This window comes from Talpa occidentalis, unplaced genomic scaffold (assembly GCF_014898055.3).
Source record: "Talpa occidentalis isolate TD23 unplaced genomic scaffold, MPIMG_talOcc4v2.1 talOcc4.2, whole genome shotgun sequence".
Taxonomy (NCBI): domain Eukaryota; kingdom Metazoa; phylum Chordata; class Mammalia; order Eulipotyphla; family Talpidae; genus Talpa; species Talpa occidentalis.
Genome location: NW_023602073.1, coordinates 57,450,721 through 57,474,486, shown reverse-complemented (window position 1 = coordinate 57,474,486; position 23,766 = coordinate 57,450,721). Strand labels below are relative to the sequence as shown.

Below are 23,766 nucleotides of genomic sequence, written 5' to 3'. Positions count from 1 at the left end.
AGGCCGCGCGCTGCCGGGACCCCTCCAGAAAGGGCGGCCCGTCGCGGGGAGGCCTAGGTGAGGCGGGTAACCGCGGAGCCCGCGGCCTGGACGGACATTTAGGGCGAGGAGGCGGAGGACGCCTGCCTGGCGGCGCGGCCCCTCCCGGGTTTCTCCTGTCTGATTCCGCGTCCCCGCTCCTTGCCCTGCCTGCCCCCCCCGACCCCGAGGCTGCCCGCTTCCTTCTTGTTTTGCTGGGGACCCAGACCCCGGGCCTCTGCTATTGGAGGCCCCTTTTTCCTGAAGCCAATGGCGCGCCATTTCCCCCCAACCTAGGTTCCATCAGCAAAATGCCAGACGTCAAGGAGAAAGCGCCCCAGAAGGAGCCTGGCGGCGCGGGGAGTGTGTTCTGCACGCCTGCAACATCGGAACAGACCCAGCAAGACAAGAGCGGCCCCGAGGACCACCCTGCCCGTAGGTCCACTGCCGGCCACGCCCCCAGCCGCACCCTGGGGTGCTCAGTGTGGGTCAGGCTGGAGGGAATGGGCTGCCCTTGGCTTCGGCGCCATTAGGGGGCCGCAGCCCCGCGGTTGTCTCTCTTCACCCACCCAATATCTCTTCCTCTTTGGCTTGCCTTTCTCTACCTACCCTCACCCGGATCTCTGCTTACAGGCCCTAGGTCCCTTATTGACCCCTTAGGTCTTCAAGAGCTTTTGGTTCCGAGGGAAGAAGTGACCCATATGTGATTACTTGAAACCTGATAAGATTTGATACTGAGTCAGTTCAAGGTCATCTTTGTAGCCTTGTATTTTGAATGTGTAGGCGGAAAATGGCAAATACCTGGAGTAGGTTTTATTTTTTTTTAAGATTTATTTATTTATGCATACAAGAGCTGGGGTACAGGCCAGAGATGCCAGGGGTGAGAGGATCCACCAGAGACAGAGTGGGGAACAGAACAGGCAGACTGACCAAAATACACTGCTGAGAAGAACAGTGGGCGAGACAGGAGAGGTCTGCCGCTCCATGTGGGTTTCTCTCTGCCCAGCAGGGGATAGATCATGCAGCAGAGGCTGTGGATTGCTTCATAGTGCAGTGCTTAACCCCTTGCACCACCAGGGAGGCCCTGGAGTAAGTTTTAAAACACCTCAAGGATCCCAGATAGGAATTGTGTTCTCTCACTGCTTCCTTAATGCAAGGAATATCACTGCCCCGGCTCACATTTAGCTTTACGCTGTAGTGAATGCTCGCTCGTCTGTTTTCCTCTTGGTGCACTGGGGCTCTTCCACACTCGGTAGGTTTAATCTCACCGGAACTCATCCTGCATTCCTATTCTATAGTAAATCTCCTGAGAATTTAGTCAATTGTCAACCTGATGACATGCAACAACCTTAGTTAAATTCTTGAAGATCAAGTGGAAAAAATTAGTTCAAGGCCCTGCTGCTAAGTTGGATTACATTTGTTTTTCTTGTAGCCACGCGGGGTCGCTGCTGGTTAACAGAATGGCACCAAAGGGGTAAAGTGGGTGTTTTGGAATACTCAGTGAATAAGAACCTGATGCCGGGTAAAAGTTTTTAAAATATAGTTTAAACAATTTAAGTTTTTTGAAGTGACTTTTAAAGTTATTCCAAAGGCAAAACATCTCAGCAAAGTGAACTTATGTTCTTCCTTATGTTCTTCCAAAGTTCTTCCAAGAACTTATGTTCTTCCAAATATGTTCTTCCTTAAAAAATATTTCTTTGGTAAGGTGTTCTTGGTTAAATGACTACACTATCTTGAAAATTTGTCTTTGGGATTTGGATTTTAAAAATCTAATGTAGGTCCATTATCTCTAATTTCTATTTGAGCCCCTCCCTTTCCTGATTTTTACAGCTGTTGGAGTTGCATAGTGCTGTGCTACTTTTAAGAAACAGAACAATCTTGTCTAAGCAGGTTATGAGCTTTTATTTGTCTTAGTTGAAATGTGCTTTTGTGTATAATATTTCCCTCAGACCTTCAATAAGCTGGGATGGCTGAATCTCACTTTGAAGATTTTCTTTTCTCATTTCACATTAGTGAATTAGAGGGAAAGTCTATTTTCATTTTTGACTATTTTTACTTTCTGGCTGGAACTAAAGATTAGAGAAGTTGCAAAAATAAAGGAAACTTCAACTGCTTAAAGTTCAGTTCACCTTAGGTTTTTTTCGAGCAAGTGGCTATGGTAAATCCTACCATTACTGTTTTTTTCCCCTTAACTTTTTACTCTGAAATATTTAAAATCTGTTGAAAAGTGTAAAAATAGTACCCCATAGTATGCGGAGGCAGAAGGCCCTGGCCCACTGGCGACAAGTCTTTGGTGCCAGGCTGATGGTTCTATCCTCAGCACCAAGACAAGGTAATAGAAAGAAAAAAACAGTGAAAAAAAATACAGTGCATACCCATGTTTTTAACATTCAGCCATGTTGCTTTCTTTCTCTTGCTTTTCTTCTCTCACTGAAAGTTAGGTTATTTTAAGTACTTTGCTTTTCTTCTTTAATACATAGGAGAATGAACAAAGGCATTCACCTATGTATTAATTTCCCAGTCCCTAGTTAAATTTTCTACAAACATTTTATTTTTCTTTATTAGATTTTTAAATCTTCCTGTTTTAACATTTACCAAAGAGATTGGGATAATGAACCCCTTTTTTACTCATCACCCAGTTTTCACCAAGATATATTTAGGGCTAATCTTAATTCTTTTATCTCCTCCACATTTTGGAGACAAATACTTTTCTGTGAACTAATTATGAAGTTTCATTGAAAGAGAAGTGAGAACGTTGTTTATTGTGAGCAGAGCCACACTTTAAATACTAAGTGACCATTATAACTACCGTATGTGCTACTATGGCAGAACACTAGGCGCTAGGCCTGTACTAGGAACAGTACTTCCCAATTGTGAGTGCTGGCCTATGACAAAATTCTTAACAATATTTAATGAAATTATAAAGACAGTGTGATGAATTTTTCCTAAAGCAAAATGGATTCTATTTGAAGGACTATTTATTGTGACAGTATTCCCTTTCTGCTTTTTTCTGGAGGTTAGACTCTCTTTTATGAAGTAATGGTTTTGGTGCTGATGGAATGGATTTTTTTTTTTTATTTGCTTGTTTCACTGTCCACACTAAACAAAACAATAACAAATTGTTAACATCTTTTGGGGAATTTTATTAGTCTGTGAAATCCTAAAATTTGGAAACCAGTGCTTTAGAAAACCAAATTATCTTGGTACCATGTAGTACCATCTGTATGGAGAAATCAACTTTCATCAGAGGCAGGAAGAGAGTGGAATCATCATTTCCTTATATAAACATAAACATTTATTTTTACAAGTCACAAGTTATTGTTTCTTTGCTGCTTTATTATTTTACTTTTTGATAGGTTTTGATTCAGTTTTACCTTTTTTTTTTCTTCAATAAACTAACTTCTTTGCCCTCCTTTGCCCCCCATGCTGGACTACTCTTTCAGCCCCTATCATGGGCCTAAAGTTCATAAATGAGTACAGTGGTTGAATGAGTTTGTGTAAAATCAGTGTGATGAATCTAAATTTGGGCACAGTTCATGGTAATAGAAGTTCAGACTCGTGTGGGTTCACTGTTGTCCATCGTAAGTTTTTTCTGCCACAGGTTTGAAAGGCCTGGTTAACAATTCCAAGCTAAGCAATGAGATTGGAATGAATCACGATTTCCACCTGGAAGAGAAGGTTTTACCTCAGAGCAGGTACCAGCACTTCTAATTTCCCATTTTATTCGTCCTAGCATAGGCATTTAGCACTGATGGCTTCTGACCAAACTTTATGCATTCTTATTTAACAATATAAATCACTGTTTCAATATAAGCCTGAAGATGTTTCAACAACTTAGAGGGAAGAATAATAAATTATAATAGTATCAGAGGATAAAGAAGCAAATGTTATTTTATCAGCAAATAAATCAAAGCAATTTTTGTTGGAATGTTCACCTTGAGGCCCCGGTTAATAATAAAATGAATAAAGGGTGGATTTCAGATCTTTTCTGACAGATACGGAAGAAATAGCCTGTAGCAGCTAACTATTGCTACATAATAAATTACCCCCAAACTTAGCAGCTAAAACAATATTCATTATTTTAAAGTGTCTGTGAATCAGAAATACGGGCCTGGTTTAACTGTGTGCCTCTGGCTCAGGATGCTCGTGAGGTTGCTGTCTCTACACTACTGGCCAGAGCTTCCCTTTGCTCTTTGCTACTTGGGCCTGTCCATCGGGCAGCTCACAGCCGGCTCCCCTACTTTGAGCGTGAGTGTCTAGGCCTTTTGTTACATAATCTCAGAGTGACATTCTGTGCCTCTGCTACCTCCTGTTTGCTAGAAGAGTCACTAAATCCAGTTCACACCCCAGGGGGTAGGTGTGATGCCAGTATCATAGATCTTTGGGGGTCACTTTATCACCTGCCTACCAGATAGCTCCTATCATTTACTCTTTTTTTAAAAAAAGTGATATATTATTGGTTTACATTGTTATTTGTGTGTAGATGTAGAGAATCTCTCCCTTCAGGTGTTATTACTATACCACATCCACCACCAAAGCACCCATAATCTATAAACAGCCATAGATAAAAAGATTAATAATGGTGTTTTCAACTATTCTTTACCCCAGCTTCATAAATCACTTAAGTTATGAATCTGAATCAAAACCCTGATGATTAATAATGTTCTCCTATCCCTATCGAACCTTTTAATTTTCTTAGTTATATTGACATTGCAATAAATAAGAACCACTCAGTAAGTATAAATTGAATGTGCAGGTTTGATGGCAGTTATGTAGATAGGTGCAATGTCAAGTCACATTTTAAATAGTTCTCATTTTCCACTGACAGACAGAAAATGGCAGCTTGGTGATGTCCTTAAATGCTTTTCTTTGGCAGTTCCAAGGAATCTACTAAAGTGCCATTGTCTGTCACAAGTTGCTTACCTGTCTTCATGTTCTGATTTACCCTTGCGTGGTGCCAGCAGGTATCCATGCCAAGCATAGCTTCTCTGGGAATAACTTTTCACCAAACCCAGCTCTCTCACTGCTTAGATATGTTTGTTGATGGCTGGAGAGGAGGAAAAGATGAAATGGTATGAAGGGCTGCTAAAGGGGTGGTAGTGAGGGGATTGGGGGGTGCTCAGGGAGAGGAAATGAGAGAGGGAAAAATGAAGCAGAGAATTAGTACTATTCAAAGCTGAGTTCTCAAATAATACAAAATTGATATTGGAGGGGAAAGGTTGAAGGAGTTTGAGATTGCTCATTATCAGTGATTGGCTTTATTTTGGACTTTAGGATGATGTTAATTGCAATTGCAGATTCCTAAGGGAACCCCATAATCAGATGTTCATGTGTCTTTTATTGAGCATTATGTAACAAGCAGAGTGCTGAGTGCTGAGGATAGATATAGATAATAACTACAAAGGCACTATCTTTGCTGTTGAGAAGCTTCTATAGGCACGACAGATGAGTAACAGAAAATGACTCATAGTGTGTATAGAGTTTGATGAGTGCTCAGCTGCCCGAGGAGGATCAGAGACTTGCCCACAGAGAGAGATTTTGCCTGTGAATACTTGAGTTGTCAATGAATAGGTACGTTCCAGGTGAGAAAGTGAGCTCCAGGCTGAGTGGTGGTAGAAATTGGTATGTTCCTTCCAAGTAAATCTATATGGGTGAGAGCAAGGTATTATGAGGTAGGGGGAAATAAATTGGAAAGGAAGGCAGGCAGAGCAGTATCAGGCAGGGGCATATAAACCATTTATGCTGCTGGTGATGGGAAGCTGCCCCAAAGGACTTAAATGAGCATGACATCATGGACAGCATTGCGTCTTAGAAAATGCATTGATTCTAGAATGGATTAGTGCAGAACAGATTAAAATGGGGTAAGACTGAAGGCAGGGGACCAGTTAATGGACTTTTGCAATAATCCAGGTAAGAGAAGGTGGTAAGGGATGGATTCCAGGGACATTTAACAAGCAAAATATATGAAACTTGGCAATCTACTGGATGATAAATAGGATGAGGAGAAAAGCATTAGGGACAACTCAGGAACTTACTAGACCATTAGGTCTCCATTGAGAGTGGTGTCACAATCGACCTTTTGTTTGATTCATTTTTGCTTAATTCATTTTGCTTAATTCAAGAAAACCAAGAGCAATTTGTCAATGACTAGGCATAATTTTAGAATTTTCAAGTAGTCTTTTCCTTTTTATTAGTCTAATCATATAGGTTTAGTTAAATCATCATATAGTTAAACCATCATTTAACTACTTAGAGGGAAATTAATTTCTGTAATTTCTATTTTTTAAGGTAATAGACTTAATTGTAAGACTAGTTTTAGTTTTACATAAAAATAATCCAAGTACAGAGAATTTACCTGTTCTTCTCTCACACATTCCCTCTCATCTGCATCTCTTATTTTGGCTCATTTGTTACAATTAATGACCCAGTATGAATATATTGTTATTCATTCAAGTCCATAGTTTACACTAGGGTTCTTTTTTGGTTTGTATTTTCTATGAGTTTTGAGAAGTATATAAAGACGTGGTCACCATGACACCATTTCATTAATGTATCATACACTAACCCTAAACATATCACTACCCTGAACATCTCCTGTGCTCTAACTATGTGTCTTTCCCTCCCTACCCCCATACCACCAGAAATCACTGATCTTTTCTCCATAGGTTCCAGAGTTGGAACTATACAGTCTGTAGCCTTTCAGATTGGTTTCTTCACTTAGCAGCATGCCTTTTAGAGTCTCCTGTGTCTTGTAGGGGCTTGGTAGCTAAGTTCCTTATCAATGATTAATTCCATTGGCTGGATGGCCCCCAGCCTGTGTACGCAGTCACCTGCAGAATGACATTGTGGTTGCTTCCAATTTGGGCAACTATGAGGAAAGCTGCTATAAATAAACCACCACATGCAGGTTTTTGTGTAGATACAGGTTTTCAGCTCATTTGAATAAATACAAGGAACATGATTGCTGGATGGCATGGCAAGAGTGCATTTAGTTTGGGAAGAAACCGCCAAACTGTCTTCCAGAATGACTATACCATTTTATATTCCTGCCAGCAATGAGAGCGCCTGTTGCTTTTTATCCTCACCAGCATTTGGTGTTGGATTTTGACTGTTCTAATCAGTGTGCAGTGATACCTCATTGTTACCTGAATTTGCACTTTCTTAATGACGTAGGATGTTGAGCATCTTTTCATGTGTTTGTCACCTGTGTATCTACTTTGGTGAGTCTGTTCATAGCTTTTCTTGTTTTAAAACTATATATTTTTCTTATTGAGTTTTAGAGTTCTTTCTATATTTTGAATGTGAGCTCTTTATCAGATACTGTTTTTGCAAAGATTGTGACTTGTTTTTTCCATTCTCTTAACTTTGTAAAGAGAAATCTGAAGTCTCATTTACATTTTTTTTCTTTCATGTATCTTGCTTTTGGTGTTGTGTCTAAAAGGTCATTGCCAAACCCAAGGATTTTCTTCTATGTTAAGTTCTAGAAGGTTGTTCTACATTTTACATTTAAGCTGTGATCCATTTTTTGTATGTGGATGTCCCTTTGTCCTAGCACCACTTGTTGAAAAGACTGTCCTTTCTAAATTGAATTCCCTTTCCTTTTTTTTTTTTTTTTAACACGTGAAAAAGGTCTATCTTTCTGACTTCCATGACTGGCTAAATGGGAATGAGACTGGGAATATAGGTTTGGCAGGGGAAGGCAGTGAATTCAATTTTAGATCTGTTGAGTTGGCAGTATCTGTGGATATTTAGGTGTTATCCAAGAAGGAAAATCCTTTCATAGATTTTAGGATGCTAACAAAGAGAAAGATTGTTTAGTTCACTGCTGTATGTGTATTTAAGTCTCATGTCTAGGCTAGATGCAAAATCAGTGTTAACACTCTTCAGGGCTCTATCTGCTGTAGAGGGAGGGCACTCTGGAGCCCTGCAGAGCCTCTCTCGGGGTTTGCTGATGCCCTTGACATTCAGGTCTAACCCTAGCTTGTTCAACTGTGCTGCAATCCAACATCATTCCTGGCCTTTCCCTATCAGCATTACATATCAAATGCTGTTTGTTTGGGGTTTAGGAGGTAATGACCTTATAACAGTTTTTAGGTAGGGAAAGTAATTTTCTCATTTAAACTCTTACAGTCTGGAAAACAAGGTCAAGGAGACAATGCACGATGCCTTTTGGGACCATCTTAAAGAGCAGTTATCAGCTACTCCCCCTGACTTCAGTTGTGCTCTTGAACTTCTGAAAGAGATTAAAGAGGTGAGTGACTGACTTTCCATTGTAGGTGTAAAGTTCCTAGATACACTCAGCTCTTTGGAGTGTCAATGCCAGCAAGTCCTAACTGATCATGGCCCACGAATCAGAGTCTAATCAGTAGACAGATAGCACACAGTAATTTCAACAAGGAAGTGTTAATATAAAAATCACTATGACAAAATTAGTATGACAGGGAATTGAAGAAATGGGGTTGGCTAATAAGCAAGAATAATAAATACTGGAATAACAGATACATGTGAATCTGCACTATTCTTATGGCTGAGACAGAACACCCAAGCACTCATTTCAGAGGGCGCACTGTTTCGGGGGAAAATGCTTGCCTGTGTGATGCTGACCCCATGTACTACTGGGGTTGAATGCTCAAGCTGCCGGTGCTGCAGAAGCCCAGCACTAGAGAAGCAGTTACTTGTTCTACAGGAGCCCCGCAGTGGAGAGGTTATTCAGGCTGCAGGATCTGCCTGTTTGTGAAACCAGGTGTGCTAGAAGAGCCTGCCAAGTAAGCATTCCAGAACCTCTTGCCTTTGCAGTGTCTGTACACTGCTGTGGACACACCCCCTGCTGGCCCCCAGTGATCCACACCCACGTGTAATCCTCTCCCCTGGAGTGTGAGGGAGATCTGTAACTTAACTCCTAACATTGACTATGGCAAAGGTGATGGGGTATGAGACTCCATCATAGCGGATTGGAGAGATTCCTGCTGCCTGGAAGAAACAGACAGCTATGTTGTGAACTGCCTATAGACAGAGCCTCATGCAAAGATATGCAGGTGCCCTCTAGGACTTGAGGGAAGCACCCAACGAGTAGCCAGTAAGGAACTGAAGCTCTCAAGTACATAGGTTTCTCAAAATATTAAAAATAAATCTACCATGTGATCCACCAATTCCACTCCTAGGCATCTACGTGAAGAATGCAAAAATACTAATTAGGAGGGATTTACGCCCTCCTATTGTTGTAGAAATAAAGTCTGGCCTTTTACTCAGGCAGAGGAAGAACAAGTGGTACTTCAGGTATGGTGAGGTCAGGAGAAGCTTTATGACTCATGCATGAGGTCCCAGACCTGGGTAGCCCGGTAAGGTCTGAGCACCCATTTAAAGACCAAGGGTTCCTTTTATACACAGCTGTGTCCATATCTGTTACATTGAAAGCGTCTTTTTTCAGCAGGAACAACCATTTGCGGCAAAGTCCCCAGACAAGGGGGGCAAGGCAAGGGGGGAAAGATGCAGGTATTCGGGGATGGCCTTGGAGAGAGAGACCAGCTGGTTGGCTGCCCGACCTTGTAGAGAAGAGTGCTGAGGGCCTGGCTATGAATCTTGAAATGGAAGGAGCTATAAGTAAGCAAACTTGTTGATTATGCCTGCACTGGAGTGTTCATTGCACCTGGGCTGGAAGTTCTGCTGGGATCTTTATTATATTCATTTGCTCAATAATATATTTTTGCTTCACTATGTTTACTACAGCACTGTTTATAATAGCTAAGTTTTAGAAACACCCTAAATGTCCAAGGACAGAGGAGTGGATTAAGGTCTTGTATAGATACACAGTGGAATGCTACTCAGCAATAAAAAATATCAACCATTTGTGACTGTATGAATGGAACTGGAGGGTAACATCAGTGAGAAGGAGAAAGACAAATATCACAGTTTCAGTGATATGTGGAATATAAAGAAACTAAATGAAAGCTCAACCAAAACCAATCCAATAACAAACAGTAGCAGTCTGTCTGTAGAATTAAGGTTACCAGGGGAAGAGGGAGTAAGTGGAGTAAAGTGTGGATGGGGTCCCGTGGACTATGGTTGAGGATTATGGGTGCCTCAGTGGTGGGTGTGGTTTGGTGACGGGCATCTGAGGAGGTGTAATGGTACGTCTCTGGATCACATATAGTGTTGTAAACCAATGTTATCTCAATTTGTGAAAGTTTATGGTAATTTGTTATACGGCACAGAAAAGTAGTTAATAGTGCCCTCTGTAGGTGAAGCTTAACATTGTGTCATCTGCTAAAGGAAAAATATTTTATTTTTTAATTATGTATCTGTGTATTACATAGTTGTTCATTCGTTTTTAAAGATTTATTTATTTTTATACAAGAACTGGGGTACAGGCCAGAGGCGCGGGAGAGTGAGAGGAGTCACCAGAGACAGAGTGGGGAGCAGAACAGACAGATCTACTGAAATACACTGCTGAGGGGAGCAGCGGGTGAGGCAGGAGAGGTCTGCTACACTGTGTGGGAATCTCCCTAGCCTGCCGGGAATCAAACCCGTGCTTGCTGAGGCTGCGGACGGCTTTACAGTACTATACTCAACCCACTGCACCACCAGGGGAGGCCCTCATTGTTCATTTTTGTATAGTGTTTGAGTTCTCCTCTCAGGTTTAAGTCCATAGAATTCCCAGCACCAAGTCACCTGTGAACCATGACCATAGTCTCTTGTGTTCTTCCCTCCCCTGTTTTGATTCCTCTCCCTCCCCCTCTACTGCTGTAAGTCTCCGGTTTATAGTCTGCCTGCTAGTTTTGTCTTTTTTTTTCCCCTGGCCCCTTGTTTGGTTTCCCTGTGTTCCTCCTATACGTGAAACCATCCAATATTTTTCTCTTTCCTTCTGACTTATCTTACTGAGCATAATCCCTTCCAGCTCCATCTATGTTGTCACAAATGGCATGGATTTATCTTTTTTGATTGCTGAATAGTATTCCATTGTGTATACCACATCTTTTTGATCCAGTCATCTGTTTTTGGACATTTAGGTTGTTCTATATCTTATCTATTGTAAATAGTGCTGTAATAACCATAGGAGTGCAGGTTTCCTTTCAAATGAAGGTTTTTGTGTCCTTTGGGTAGGTACCTAGAAGTGGAATTGCTGGGTCATATGGTAGTTCCATTTTTAGTAGTTTGAAGGTCCTCCACACAGCTTTCCGTAGTGGTTGGACCAGTTTGCATTCCCACCAGCAGTGTAAAATGGTTCCTTTTTCTCCACATCTTCACCAGCATTTGTTGTTGCTAATTTTTTTAATATGGACCATGCTCACTGGTATGAGGTGGTATCTCATTATGGTTTGATTTTATTTCTCTAGTTATAAATTATGTTGAATGTTTTTTCATATACCTGTTGGCCATTTACGTTTTAAAGAACTTTCTCCATTTATTTAGAGCAGAGAAAAGGATGGACTTGAAACTGAGAGGCAAGAAATTGATAAATGTCACATTCCACTGCTTTGGCTACTCAGTCTCGATATGCAGTTTCTATACACATTTGAATCCTGAAAAAGAATTCTATTTTTTATCTAATAAGCTCTCTTTCTTATAGGTTCTTACTCTCTTCCCAAAATGAGGAGACTGCAATAACCATAGAAGTGCAGTTACTATATCCATTGCTCTTTTTATTATTTCTCAAATTCAGTCACAGTTCAACTGAATATACTGATACTTGAAGTCTACATTGCAAGTTAACTTCCAACAGCCCACATATAATGTAATGGGAAAAAGGAGAGAGAAAAAATTGGTTAACAAACACAAATGAGCCCATACCTATAACAAGCAAAGAGAAAATTTATAGTCTGCAGTTGGTCCCAAGGCTGTAGTTGATACCTGTGGCTTCCTTTACTATTCATTCTTTATTTTCTGTCCTCAGGATGAGCCTTCTGGTTGGAATTCATTACGTGGTGGAGGGATCCAAACCTTCATTGCCAAAGAGTCTGAGTCCTTGTTAGCCAGTGGTTTTCCATTAACTTTTATTATTGTACATGAAAGTATTAACAGGTACCTCAGAGAATCTTCTGGGCTCCACACACAGTCCATGGCCCCATTGTATAGCAGCAATCACTTTCCCCTTGGTGCCCCACCCACTAGATAGCTTCTTTTTTACCCTGTCAATGGACATTTATGTTTTTTTCACATTTTCACTATTGTGAGTAGTGCTGCTATGAACATTCATGAAACAAAGAGGAAAAAAAAATACCAGCATCCACGTACAATTTTTTTTTTTTAAATATCTAGCTCTCACTATTTTTTTTTTTTTAAAGATTTATTTATTTATTTATTTATACAAGCACTGGGTACAGTCAGAAGCGCGGGAGGGTGAGAGAATTCACCAGAGCCAGAGCGGGGAGCAGAGCAGGCAGAAGGACCGAAGGACACTGCTGAGGGGAGCAGCGGCGGCAGGAGAGGTCTGCGCGCCATGTGGGACCCTCCTCTGGTGGCCGGGGAGCAGCCGGGGATCGAACCGGCGCCGCAGAGGCTGCGGGCAGCTTCGCAACCCAGCGCTCAGCCGCTGCGCCACCAGGGAGGCCCCAAGTCCAAGTTTTTTATTTGAATATCTGTTTCCATACTTTTGGGTGTATAGTCAGGAGTGGAATTACTGAGCGCATATGGTAATTCTATATTCAATTTGTTAAGAAAACACTGAACTGTTTTCCACAGTGGTGACACCATTTTACTCTCCAAACAGCGATGTATGTAAAGATTTCAATTTCTCCATAGTTTCACCAACACTTATTTTCCTTTTTTAAAAAAATTATAGCTCTTTTGGTGGGTATGAAGCAGGATCACATTATAGTTTTGATTTGCATTTCCTGAAGGCTAGTGAGTTGCTTATATGCTTACTTTGGGAAATGTTTGTTCAAGTTCATTACCCTTTATTAGTGTGATCTTCCATATTATTTTCCACTTAGCCTGATAAGCTTAAGGTCCATTCATGATGCCACAAATGGCAAGATAGCATTTTTTGTGACTACGTAATAATTTAGTATGTATATACCAATGTATTTATTCATCCATTAATGTACACATAGGCTGTTTCTGTATCTTGGCTATTGTAAGTAAAAATGCTGCAGTGAACATGGGCGTCACATATCTTTTTGAGTTGGTGTTTTGTTTTCTTTGGATAAATGCCCAGAAGTGGAACTCCCAGATCATATGCTGGCTCTATTTTTAATTTTTTGAGGGACCGCCATACCATACCATTTCCACAGTGGTGAACTACTTTACATTCTCAACTCTGTATGATTCCTTTTCTCTGCATCCTTGCCACATTGTTATTTGTTATTTGATGATAGTCATTCTAACAGATGTGAGGTGTTCTCTTATTGTGGTTTTGATTTGTATCTCTCTGATGATTAATAGTATTGAGTATCTTTTCAATTACCCCTTGGACATTTATGTCACACATTTATGTCATATTCAGATTTTCTGTCCATTTATTTTTTTAAAAAATTTATTTATGCATACAGGAACTGGGGAAAACTGGTATATAGGCCAGAAGTGTGGGTTTGTGAGAGGATTCACCAGAGACAGAGTGGGGATCAGAACAGGCAGACTGAGTGAAATACACTGCTGAGGGGAGCAGCAGGTGAGTTAGGAGAGGTCTGCTGTGCCATGTGGGTGGCTCCCTGGCTAGGGATTGAACTCGTGCTGCAGTGGCTGCGGATTGCTTCATAGGTTGTATCTTAACCCCTTGTGCCACCAGGGAGGCCCTGCCCTTTTTTTTTTTTTTTTTCAGTTGGATTGTTTTGTGCTGTTGAGTTGAATACATTCTTTAAATATTTTGATTACTAATCCCTTATTAGAAATGTGATTTTTCTTCCATTCAGTAAGTTGCCTTTTTATTTTGTTCATGATTTCCTTTGCTCTGCAAAAGCTTTTTAGTTTGATGTAGGCACACTTGTTTATTTTTGCTTCTGTTGTCTTTGCTTTTGAATTAGATCCAAATATCAACGCCAAAACTGATGTCAAAGAACTTATTGCCTATGTTTTCTTCTAGGATTCTTGTGGTTTCAGGTTATTTAAAGTTTTCTTTTTTTTTTTAATAAAATTTTACTTACCATTTCTTTACAAAACAATATATGTTTAAGTGTTTAATTGATTTTAAGTTTTGTGTATGGTGTAAGAAAGTAGTCCAGTTTCATTCTTTTGCATGTGATTGTCTGTTCCCAACACCATTTATTGATGAGACTTTTCTTTCCTCATCTATATATTTTTGGCTCCTTTGTTCTAAATTAATTGACTATATATGTGAGGGTTTATTTCTGGGCTCTTTGTTCTGTTCCATTGACCTATGTGTCTGGTTTTTTTACCAGTACTATGATGTTTTGATTATTATAGCTTCGTGATATAGCTTGAAATAAGGGGGTATGATGTGCCTAGCTGCTCTTTCTCAAGCTTGCTTTGGCTATTTAGTGTCTTTTGTGATTTCATACAAAGTTTGTTTGTTCTATTTCTGTGAAAAATGCCATTGGGATTTTGATAAAGATTACAGTGAATCTGTAGATTGCTTTGGGTAGTATGAACACTTAAACAATATTAATTCATAAAATCCATGCACACAGAGTATCTTTCCATTTATTTGTGTCCTCTTCAATATTTTTCACTGCCTTACTTTTCAGTGTACAAGCCTTTCACCTCCTTGGTTTAAGTATTTTATTCTTTTTGATGCAGTTGTGAGTGGGATCATTTTCCTAACTTCTCTTTCTAATAATTCATTATCAATGTATAGAAATGTTAATAATTTTTGTATATTGATTTCATATATTACAGCTTTACAGAACTCATTTATAATTACAAAGTTTTTTAATGGAATCTAGGATTTTCTATAGGTAAGATATCACAGCATTCAGAGACAATTTTACATCTTCTTTTCCAATTTGGATGCCATTTATTTATTTATTTATTTATTTATTTATTTTTGCTTAACTCTGGCTAGGACTTATAATACCATGTTGAATAAAAGTCATGAAAGTGGGTATCCTTGTCCTAAGATGTTCCTTTTGAGTATGACATTAGCAATGGACTTGCCATATGGCCTTTCCTATGTCAAGGTACATTTCCTTTATACCCACTTTGTTGAGTGGTTTTTTTTTTTAAAGATTTATTTGTTTTTTTATTTATGCATACAAGAGCTGGGGTGCAGGCCAGAGGGGTGGGAGGGGGAGGGGGTGAGAGGATTCACCGGAGATAGAGTGGGGAAAAGAACAGGCAGATTGAGTGAAATACGCTGCTGAGGGGAGCAGTGGGCAAGACAGGAGAGGTCTGCTGCATTATGTGTGTTGTTCCCTGTCTGGGGATTGAACTCATGCTGCAGTGGCTGCTGATAGCTTCATAGTGCTGGGACTTAACCCATTGTGCCACCAGGGAGCCCCTGTTGAGAGTTTTTTTTTTTAATTATAAATAGATGTTGAATTTTGTTAAATACTTTTTATGTGGGATCCATTAATATATTGTTGATTTAGGTTTGCTAATAATTTGTTGAGGATTTTGGTAATCTACATTCATCAGGATATTGGCATGCAATCTGCATTTCTTGTAGTATATTTGTCAGGTTTTGAACTAGGGTAATGTTGTCCCTAATGAAATTAATTTAGAAGAGTTTCCTCCTCTTTTTTTTAAGAGTTTGAGAAGGATTGATATTAATTCTTCTTTGAAGGTTTGGTAGAATTTGCCAGTGAAACTCACTGGTCCTGGACTTTATTTTGTTGGGAGATAGTTTTATTACTGATTTAATCTTCTGACTAGGAGTAGGTGTTCAGATTTTCTAATTCTTTATGATTCTTGGTAGGTTGTGGGTTTCTAGGAATTTATCAAATTCTTCCAGATTATCCAGTTTGTTGGTGTATATTTATGTGGTGTCAATTGTGAAGTCTCCTTTTATAGTTCTGATTTTGTTAGTCCTCTATTTTTTTCTAGCTAAAGTTTTGTCAGTTTATCATTTCAAAGAAAGTGGTTCTTTATTTCATTAAACTTTTCTATTGTCTTTTTAGTCTCTTTCATTTATTTCTGTTGATTTTAATTTTTTTCTCCTTTTTACTTTAGGCTTCATTTGTTTTTCTTTTTCTGGTTCCTTGAGGTATAAAGTTAAGTTGTTTGAGACTTTTCTTATTTCATTTATTACCACTGTAAACGTCCCTCTTAAAACTGCTTTCACTGTACACCATAAATTTTGATGTGTTATATTTTCATGTTTGCCTCAGGTATTTTTTTATTTCTCTTTGGATATCTTCTTTGATCCTTTGGTTGCTTAGTAGCATGTTGTTTAATCTCTGCAGATTTGTGAACTTTCTAGTTTTGTTTTTTTTTTCCTGTAACTGATTTTTGGTTTCATACCATTGTGGTGGAAAAGGTATTGGATGTGATGTCAGTCCTCTTAAATTTGTCATGACTTGTTGTGTGATCTAGCATATGATCTCTTCTGGAAACATTTCTTGTATACTTGGGAAGAATGTGTATTTTGTTGTATTTAGATGGAATGTTCTATATACCTCTATTAAATCTCTCTGGTCTGTGATGCCATTTAAGGTCAGTGTTAACTTATTGATTTTCTGGGTTTTTTTTTTTGTATTTATATATTTATTTTATTTTATATATTTTTTACATCATTTTTCATTTTTGCACAATGTATGTATTTTCATCTTGGTTATATTCCCCATACAATTCCCACCCCCCCTTTTTTTTTAAATGAAGAACATCTCATTGCCATTTGATGGTGTGAATTTGCTTGTTGTACCTTACATTTATTTTTATCATTCTGATTTTAGTCCTCTCTTAACTCCTTCTATAGGAGTTAATTGATCCTGTAAGGCTTTGAACTATCATCGGCCCTAAACAAAGATAAAAAACATTTAGAATTCTTGATTTTAAAGACACGGCTGGGATGTGTTTGTTTAAAGGCATCTTTAACTAATGTCTGTTAGAGAAAGTTTGGGGCACTAAACAGATGCAACTCATGTGACTTTATTTCCTGGGTAGATCTTAGTATCACTGCTGTTACCACGCCAGAACCGCCTAAGAAGTGATATTGAAGAAGCACTGGATGTGGACCTCCTTAAGCAGGAAGCAGAAAATGGAACCCTGAATGTCACTCATATCTCTAAGTATATTCTCAACATGATGACTTTACTGTGTGCACCAGTTCGAGATGAAGCAGTACAGAAACTAGAGAACATTACAGACTCTGTTCGGTTACTGCGGTATGAAACTTGTTTACTCTCTCCTGAAACCTGCCTCAGCCTCTGGGCCAAGAAAAGCTGGGCCAGACACTGACTTGGCTGGTTCTTTCCTACTAAAGTCCCCACAAACACCTCTTTTCTCCTCTTTGGTTTTATTAACTTTTCTCACCAAAGATGACCTTACAGGCCTCTTTGGTTATCCCTAGATTAATTGGGCCCTCTGTATTACATCCTACGTTAAAACACTAAAATGTATTATCCTTTCTTCCAAGCAGTTCAAACATCCTTTCCCTAGATTTTTGCATCACAGTTCACACAGTATGATGGGACTGGGAGATTACCCCTATTTCATCGCTATGGAAACGAAGACCCAGAAAGTTTTAATAGCATCACCTATAATCTCACATCGCAGAGATAACTGTAGCATGTTGGTGTGTTTCCTTATTCTGAATACCTTTTTTAAGAGAGAACAGAATGACCAGTGTGTAAAGAGATCTAGGTCAGAGGCTTTAAGATCCAGAAACTTCTCTTCCTTAGCTCTGCTCTGTACTCACATACTTGGGGCCTTCAGGCCTGAGCCATATGTCATCTTTTGTAAATTTAGTAGCAGAACTAAATTTGTTTTAAAGCCACTCCTAACTTTAGGATACAGTGATTTAGTGGTTCCTGTGTAGGTTTCTCTCTCACTAGATTTCCTTTCCTCCTCCATCAGAGGGATCTTCCAAGTTCTGGGCCAGATGAAAATGGACATGGTGAATTACACTATTCAAAGCCTTCAACCCCAACTGCAGGAACATTCCATCCAGCATGAACGGGCTAAATTCCAGGAACGCCTCAACAAGCAGCCTAGTATGTATATAACCTGAGGGGCAGGAGTGGAAAGGTGTGACCTTCAGCCTGAATTTTTATGATGTGAGAGAGTACTCTGCCTTTTTTTAGAATAGAAATTTTCTTCCTCAGGTCGGAGGTGAGAGAAGGAATAGTTATCTAAGACAGAAAGAATCTTTCTTCCCCTGAAAGCATTTATTTAATGACCAGGAACATATCTTGAAAAGAATGTTAGTCTTGAAGCTCAGAGAGACAGATTGAAAATGCTTATCCCCTCTGTTCTGTCACAGGCCTCCTTGATTACACCACCAAATGGCTGACCCAAGCAGCAGCAGACCTCACTACGCTGCCTCCGACTTGCCCCGATGCTCCCGATTCCTCCAGTGTTACCTGCCCTTCTCCAACTGAGACAGTTAATAGCCCAGAGCCCCTCAGCCCTATGATGGTGCTTTCCCAAGGCTTCTTGAACCTCCTTCTCTGGGACCCTGGAAATGAAGAATTCCCTGAGGTAGGAGAGTGTGGGGCATCCCCTTACTTTGTAGTCAGGACTTCCTTCAGGGCCCGCCTCTCCTGACAGCCTGCTCTTCCTTCTTTCCCAGACTCTGTTGATGGACAGAACTCGGCTGCAGGAGCTAAAGTCCCAGTCACAGCAGTTAACCATCCTGGCCTCGGTCTTGCTAGTGTCCAGTAGTTTCTCTGGCAATGTTCTGTTTGGCTCACCTCAGTTTCTGGATAAACTGAAACGTATAACCAAAGGCCTGACAGAGGAGTTTAACTCCAGGTGAGCTGCATATGTTTTCTGTTTTGTTTTGTTTTGTTTTAAAGGATATTATGTAGTGTGAGGACACAGGCAGGTAATGAAGATAGCTTGCTTTCCACCAGAAACCATGTTAAGGCCACTGGGAACCGTCCACAAAGATTGTTCCTGTCTTCCCACAGTGGTCTTGAGGCTCATGGCTAAGAAAAATAAAACTTCATAAAAGAAGGGTAGTGTGGATCATTTCCTACAAAATGATTTATTGTCTTCTTTGCTTCAAAAAGGGGTCATTATCTAGTTAAGTTAGTGACAGTGAACTGGTCTTTGTGTAGCCACGTGATGATCAATTAGGCGGTGCGTAGTCACTGTGTCCCGGCAGCCCATCTCCACGAGGGTGTGCGTGATGAGGCTTCTCCACACCAACAAACAATTCTCAGACACCAGCAGGAGTTCAACTCAGTTCTGACACTGTCTATGCAGAGAGTCTGTCAGGTCCCATAGGTTAAGGGCTCATTTGCTCCACTTCAGATGCTGCCCATAAAACCCCAGGTAAATCTGCGTCTGACAGCGAACTACTTCAGAGGCCCCCACAACCCCCTCCTCAGACCTCAGGTGCCCATCACAAGCCTAAAGCATTATCTGTGCTCTGGCCAACTACTGAAACCAGAGGTTCCCAAGATATCCTTCCTCACATTCAGTTAATTTGCTGGAATGGCACGTGGAACTCAGGGAACCACTTACTCACTAGATCACTGATTTAGACAAAGGAATAACTCAGAAACAGCTAGATGGAGGAGATGCATAGGGGAAATGGTGAATGACCTCTCCAGAGTGCCATTGTCCTCCAAGTTCTTTTTTTTCCTTTTAAAGATTTATTTATTTATGCATATAAAAGCTGGGGTATAGGCGAGAGGTATGGGAGGGGTTGAAAGGATTCACTAGAGACAGAGTGGGGAGCAGAACAGGCAGATCTCCTGAAATACACTGCTGAGGAGAACAGCGGGCGAGACAGGAGAGGTCTGCTGTGCCATGTGGGTAGCTCCCTGGTCGGGGAGCGAACACGTGCTGCATAGGCTGCAGACGGCTTCACAGTGTTGTGCTTAACCCCTTGCCCTGTCCTTCAAATTCTTGACGTATTCACCAGCTGGAAGCTCTCTGAACCCCCTTTTCTTGGGCTTTTCTGGAGACTTCACTAGACACAACTGACTAAATTATTAGTTGATTTGGCAATTGAACATAGCCTTCAGCTCTCACCTGCCCCAACATCAGGGATGGTGGCACTGGCAGTCCCAACCCTCTGTTCTTGGTTTCCCTGGTAATCAGCCCCAAAAGTCACCTCATTAATTTAGCAAAAGACAATTTTAATACTCTCAAATACTTAGGAAATCCCAAAGCCTTGGGGTGGGGGTGGGTGGGGCACTGTGGATCAGGAGCTATGCATGAAGAACAAATAATGTATGAGAAAAAATATATATCTTATATATTTTGGTCATTCAGGGTTTTCTCGGAAATCATAATATCACAGTCAGTAATACTGATTCAACACCCCACTGTGTGCAGGGTGTCACGCAGAAGGAAAGAATCAGAAGGCCAGAGTTGCTAGTATAATTGGTGAGAACAGGACAGATGATCATGGAGAATGTCTAAGAAAGTCTTAAAAATGCATAATAGATATATCTACCTGTATAGATACATATAAAGCCTATGAAGTAAAAGGATACTCAGTGGATGCAAGGGCAGAGCTAAGCTCTTATCCAGAGTTGATTTTATAGTTTGTCCTATAGTTGTTTCTATTCTAAGAAATTGGTCACAGTATCAGAGAGGATAGTTGCTCTCTAGAGGATAACAGTGGAGACATTGAACAGTGAAGATGCTGGGCTCTGTGGCTACCAGGCGCTGGGATGGGGCCAGGAGGATGATTGGGACCCTCCCTTTAGTAGGTCATGTGCACTGAGCCTGTGCCAGCCACCCAGTAGCTAACAGCACACTCTCCTTCACGGTTTAGGCCTGAGGAGGCTATGCAGACTGTGAGTGAACAGGTGTCTCAGGAAATCCAGCAAAGCCTCAAGAACATGGGCCTGACTGCTCTGAGCAGTGACAACACGGCATCTCTGATAGGACAGCTCCAGAACATTGCCAAGAAAGAGAACTGTGTCCGCAGTGTCATAGGTGAGCATGCCCGTGGGGTGGTGAGAACACGTTGGTGGGGGTGGCTGTAGCTCCAAGCCTGGAAGTTCCTGGCTGAGCAATCTAGCAATAAAAGGCTTGATAGTTGGGCAAGTCACTAGGCTTTAGGTTTTTTTTTAAAAACTGTGTTGAAAAATAATAACCTTTTCAGTTTAAAGACTATGATTCTAAAGATTTGCATTTACAAACTCATGACTTCTCATGTGGTGTACTGTCCAACCAACCTGGTTAAGTCATCCCTGGCCTCCTGGGTCAGGATCCAAGGTGGGTAACGTCCACTCCTGCCAACAAGAAGCTGATGCTGAATGGGCTAGAGGACATGACTCCGGAGCAGGGACTCCCCAACTTATTTGGAGTGCAGGCGATGTAATTGCCCCTGATACTCTCCGAGTGATCAGTCTGAGAGCCTTCTGTTAGGTCAAATACTCATTAGCATCTGACTGGTGGATAGGATCTACTTAAATCATCTTTGAACAGTCAGAAATGTACCAGGCCACTAGTTTTTGACTTTTGCTTTGTCCTTGGGAGCTAGAAAGCAGTCCCCTTCCCAGATGAAACAAACTTCCCGATCTCTAGGTGAGTGGATAGGTCGGTGTCTCAGTTAACTTAGAACTCGAGTGGGTAGAACGCGAGGGCATTTTTCTCCCTGGAAGTGGTGTCCCCTTTTCTTTCTCATTGTCTTTTCCCATTCACAGATCAGCGGATCCGCCTGTTTCTCAAATGCTGTTTGGTTCTTGGTGTGCAACGATCTCTACTGGACCTCCCTGGAGGCCTGACTGTTATTGAGGCTGAACTCGCAGAACTGGGTCAAAAGTTTGTCAACCTCACGCATCACAATCAGCAGGTGTTTGGCCCCTACTACACTGAGATAATTAAAAAACTCATCGTCCCAGCTCAGGTCCTAGAAACAAAAGTGGTGTCTCTGTGATAACACCAGCTCTGGGCCCTGGCATCTTCAACCCAGGAGAAAAACCCGTCTTCCTGGGATGACATCACCAGCGACCAGCCAAGGCGTGAACCCTCCTCCCCGCCTGCAGACCATAGCTGTAGTTACCAAGCATCTAAGTACCAGGTGGCCCAAACTCATTCACTAATAAACTTCACAAATGCAAGCATATCTCCACTCTTCCTGTTCTACAGCTGAGGCCAGTACTCATGCTTTTGGCCCCCAAGTACCTAAGAAGCCAGCAACCCCCAGTTTTTCCTTCACTGCCTAGGCGCTCCCCTCTGTATGCAAAGCCAAGAAGCCAAGATACCAGGTGCTCGCGTCATTTTCTCTAAGGGTAAATCATTTTCTCAGGTCTCAGAGAACTCTGGAGTCACCCAAAATATGAATGTAAATAAGGACTTCCCTGGAAGTTAGATGCATGTTTTGTCCAATTCAGCTCAGGATTAAATGTGGTTGAAAGAAAGGTCATTCCCATTAGCAACCTCGTTTCCAACCAAATACAAAGGTTTCAAATGATGCAAAAATAAGTTAAATAGTAAAAGTCTCAGCTGCTGCTTCTTCTGTTGCAGGGTCAAAAGTATTGTGCAAACCAGGGCATGAAAATTGATATTGCCTGCTGCCGAGAATTTTATTGAGAACAGGTTGCAGAGTTCATGGAATTTCTTTCTCTCAAGTTATCCAGAGTTCAGACTTGGACAGGCCAGTGACTGACTGACCAAGTTTCTCCTTGGTCCTGTTGTGTAGCTGAGTGAGTCTCCTCTCTTCTCATCTTTAAGCTTGGAAAACCCTTTCTTTCTGATAGGTGTAGGCACTCAGATGTGGAGCAGCCTTTTGCCTTCTCACTTTCAGGCTGAGACTCTTCTTTTTTTTAAGATTTATTTATTTATGCATACAAGAACTGGGGTACAGGCCAGAGATGTGGGGGGTGAGAGGATTCATCAGAGACAGAGTAGGAAACAGAACAGGCGGATCACCTGAAATACAATGCTGAAGGGAGCCGCGGGCAAGACAGGAGAGGTCTGCTGTGCCATGTGGGTAGCTCCCCGGCCGGAGATCAAACTTGTTCTGCAGTGGCTGTGGTGTACTGTCCAACCAACCTGGTTAAGTCATCCCTGGCCTCCTGGGTCAGAATCCACGGCGTGTAACGTCCACTCCTGCCAACAAGAAGCTGATGCTGAAAGGGCTGGAGGACATGACTCCAGAGCAGGGACACCCCAACTTATTTGAAGTGGAGGCGATGGCTTCATGGTGCTGCGTCTTAACCCCTTTGGCGCCAGTGAAGCCCTGGGGCTCAGACTCTTAACTAGTGCTCTGGTTGTGAGCGTATGTCGGCATCACAAGTGGTATTCTAGGAAGAACCTGGGCCTGGTTGTGAGGCTGTAGAGATCCAGCCCACTACTCTCGGGCTGACTGTAGCAAGCCAGCCCCAACTTAGTATGATGGAAAATGTTCTCAGATTTGACCCTTTTTGGCAAAATATGAGAGAAAATGGAGTCACTCGTGCTCTCAAGGCTGAGTGAAGAGAAACAGCGTTCTCACCATTTCAGGAGATGGAAGCCAAGCGTAACACATTCAATCTAGGGAAAACAACAGGAAGGGAAGTTAGCCAGGGTATCCTTTCATTATCTTCCTTTTTAGCAGGTAGTGCCTGGATGGCTGACAGAGCCAAGTCAACAGTGACACTTCCAAGAAAGCTGGGGAGCCTGGATCCTTGTAGCTAGGCAACCTCAGGATGGGGAAACCCCCAAAAGGAGGTATGCTTAATAAACAGACTTGCTTAGATGTGTTCTCTGATTTGCAACTGTGAATTTGAATTTAAAAAAAAAAAACAA

The 23,766-nt window shown here is 41.2% G+C and overlaps 2 protein-coding genes across 3 annotated transcripts in view; one reads left to right on the top strand and one right to left on the bottom strand.

Moving 5' to 3' along the window:
- TCP11 (t-complex 11) lies at positions 1–22,356 on the top strand. 2 transcript variants are annotated; one of them, XM_037519561.2, is made up of 10 exons: positions 1–57; positions 316–453; positions 3,620–3,713; positions 8,149–8,269; positions 17,014–17,234; positions 17,926–18,062; positions 18,332–18,549; positions 18,641–18,822; positions 20,804–20,967; positions 21,681–22,356. In XM_037519561.2, the coding sequence occupies exons 2-10, from the start codon at positions 330–332 to the stop codon at positions 21,911–21,913; spliced, it is 1,494 nt and encodes a 497-aa protein (XP_037375458.1). In that variant the 5' UTR covers positions 1–57; positions 316–329; the 3' UTR covers positions 21,914–22,356. The 2 variants fall into 2 exon arrangements, with proteins under 2 accessions (XP_037375458.1, XP_037375457.1); XM_037519560.2 differs by lacking the exons at positions 1–57; positions 316–453 and adding an exon at positions 1,522–1,540.
- ANKS1A (ankyrin repeat and sterile alpha motif domain containing 1A) overlaps positions 4,950–23,766 on the bottom strand; it is a 224,096-nt gene continuing 205,279 nt past the window's right edge. The window contains exon 27 of the mRNA XM_054698737.1: positions 4,950–5,065. The gene's annotated coding sequence lies outside the window, so the exon portion shown is untranslated. The remainder of the gene's footprint in view (positions 5,066–23,766) is intronic.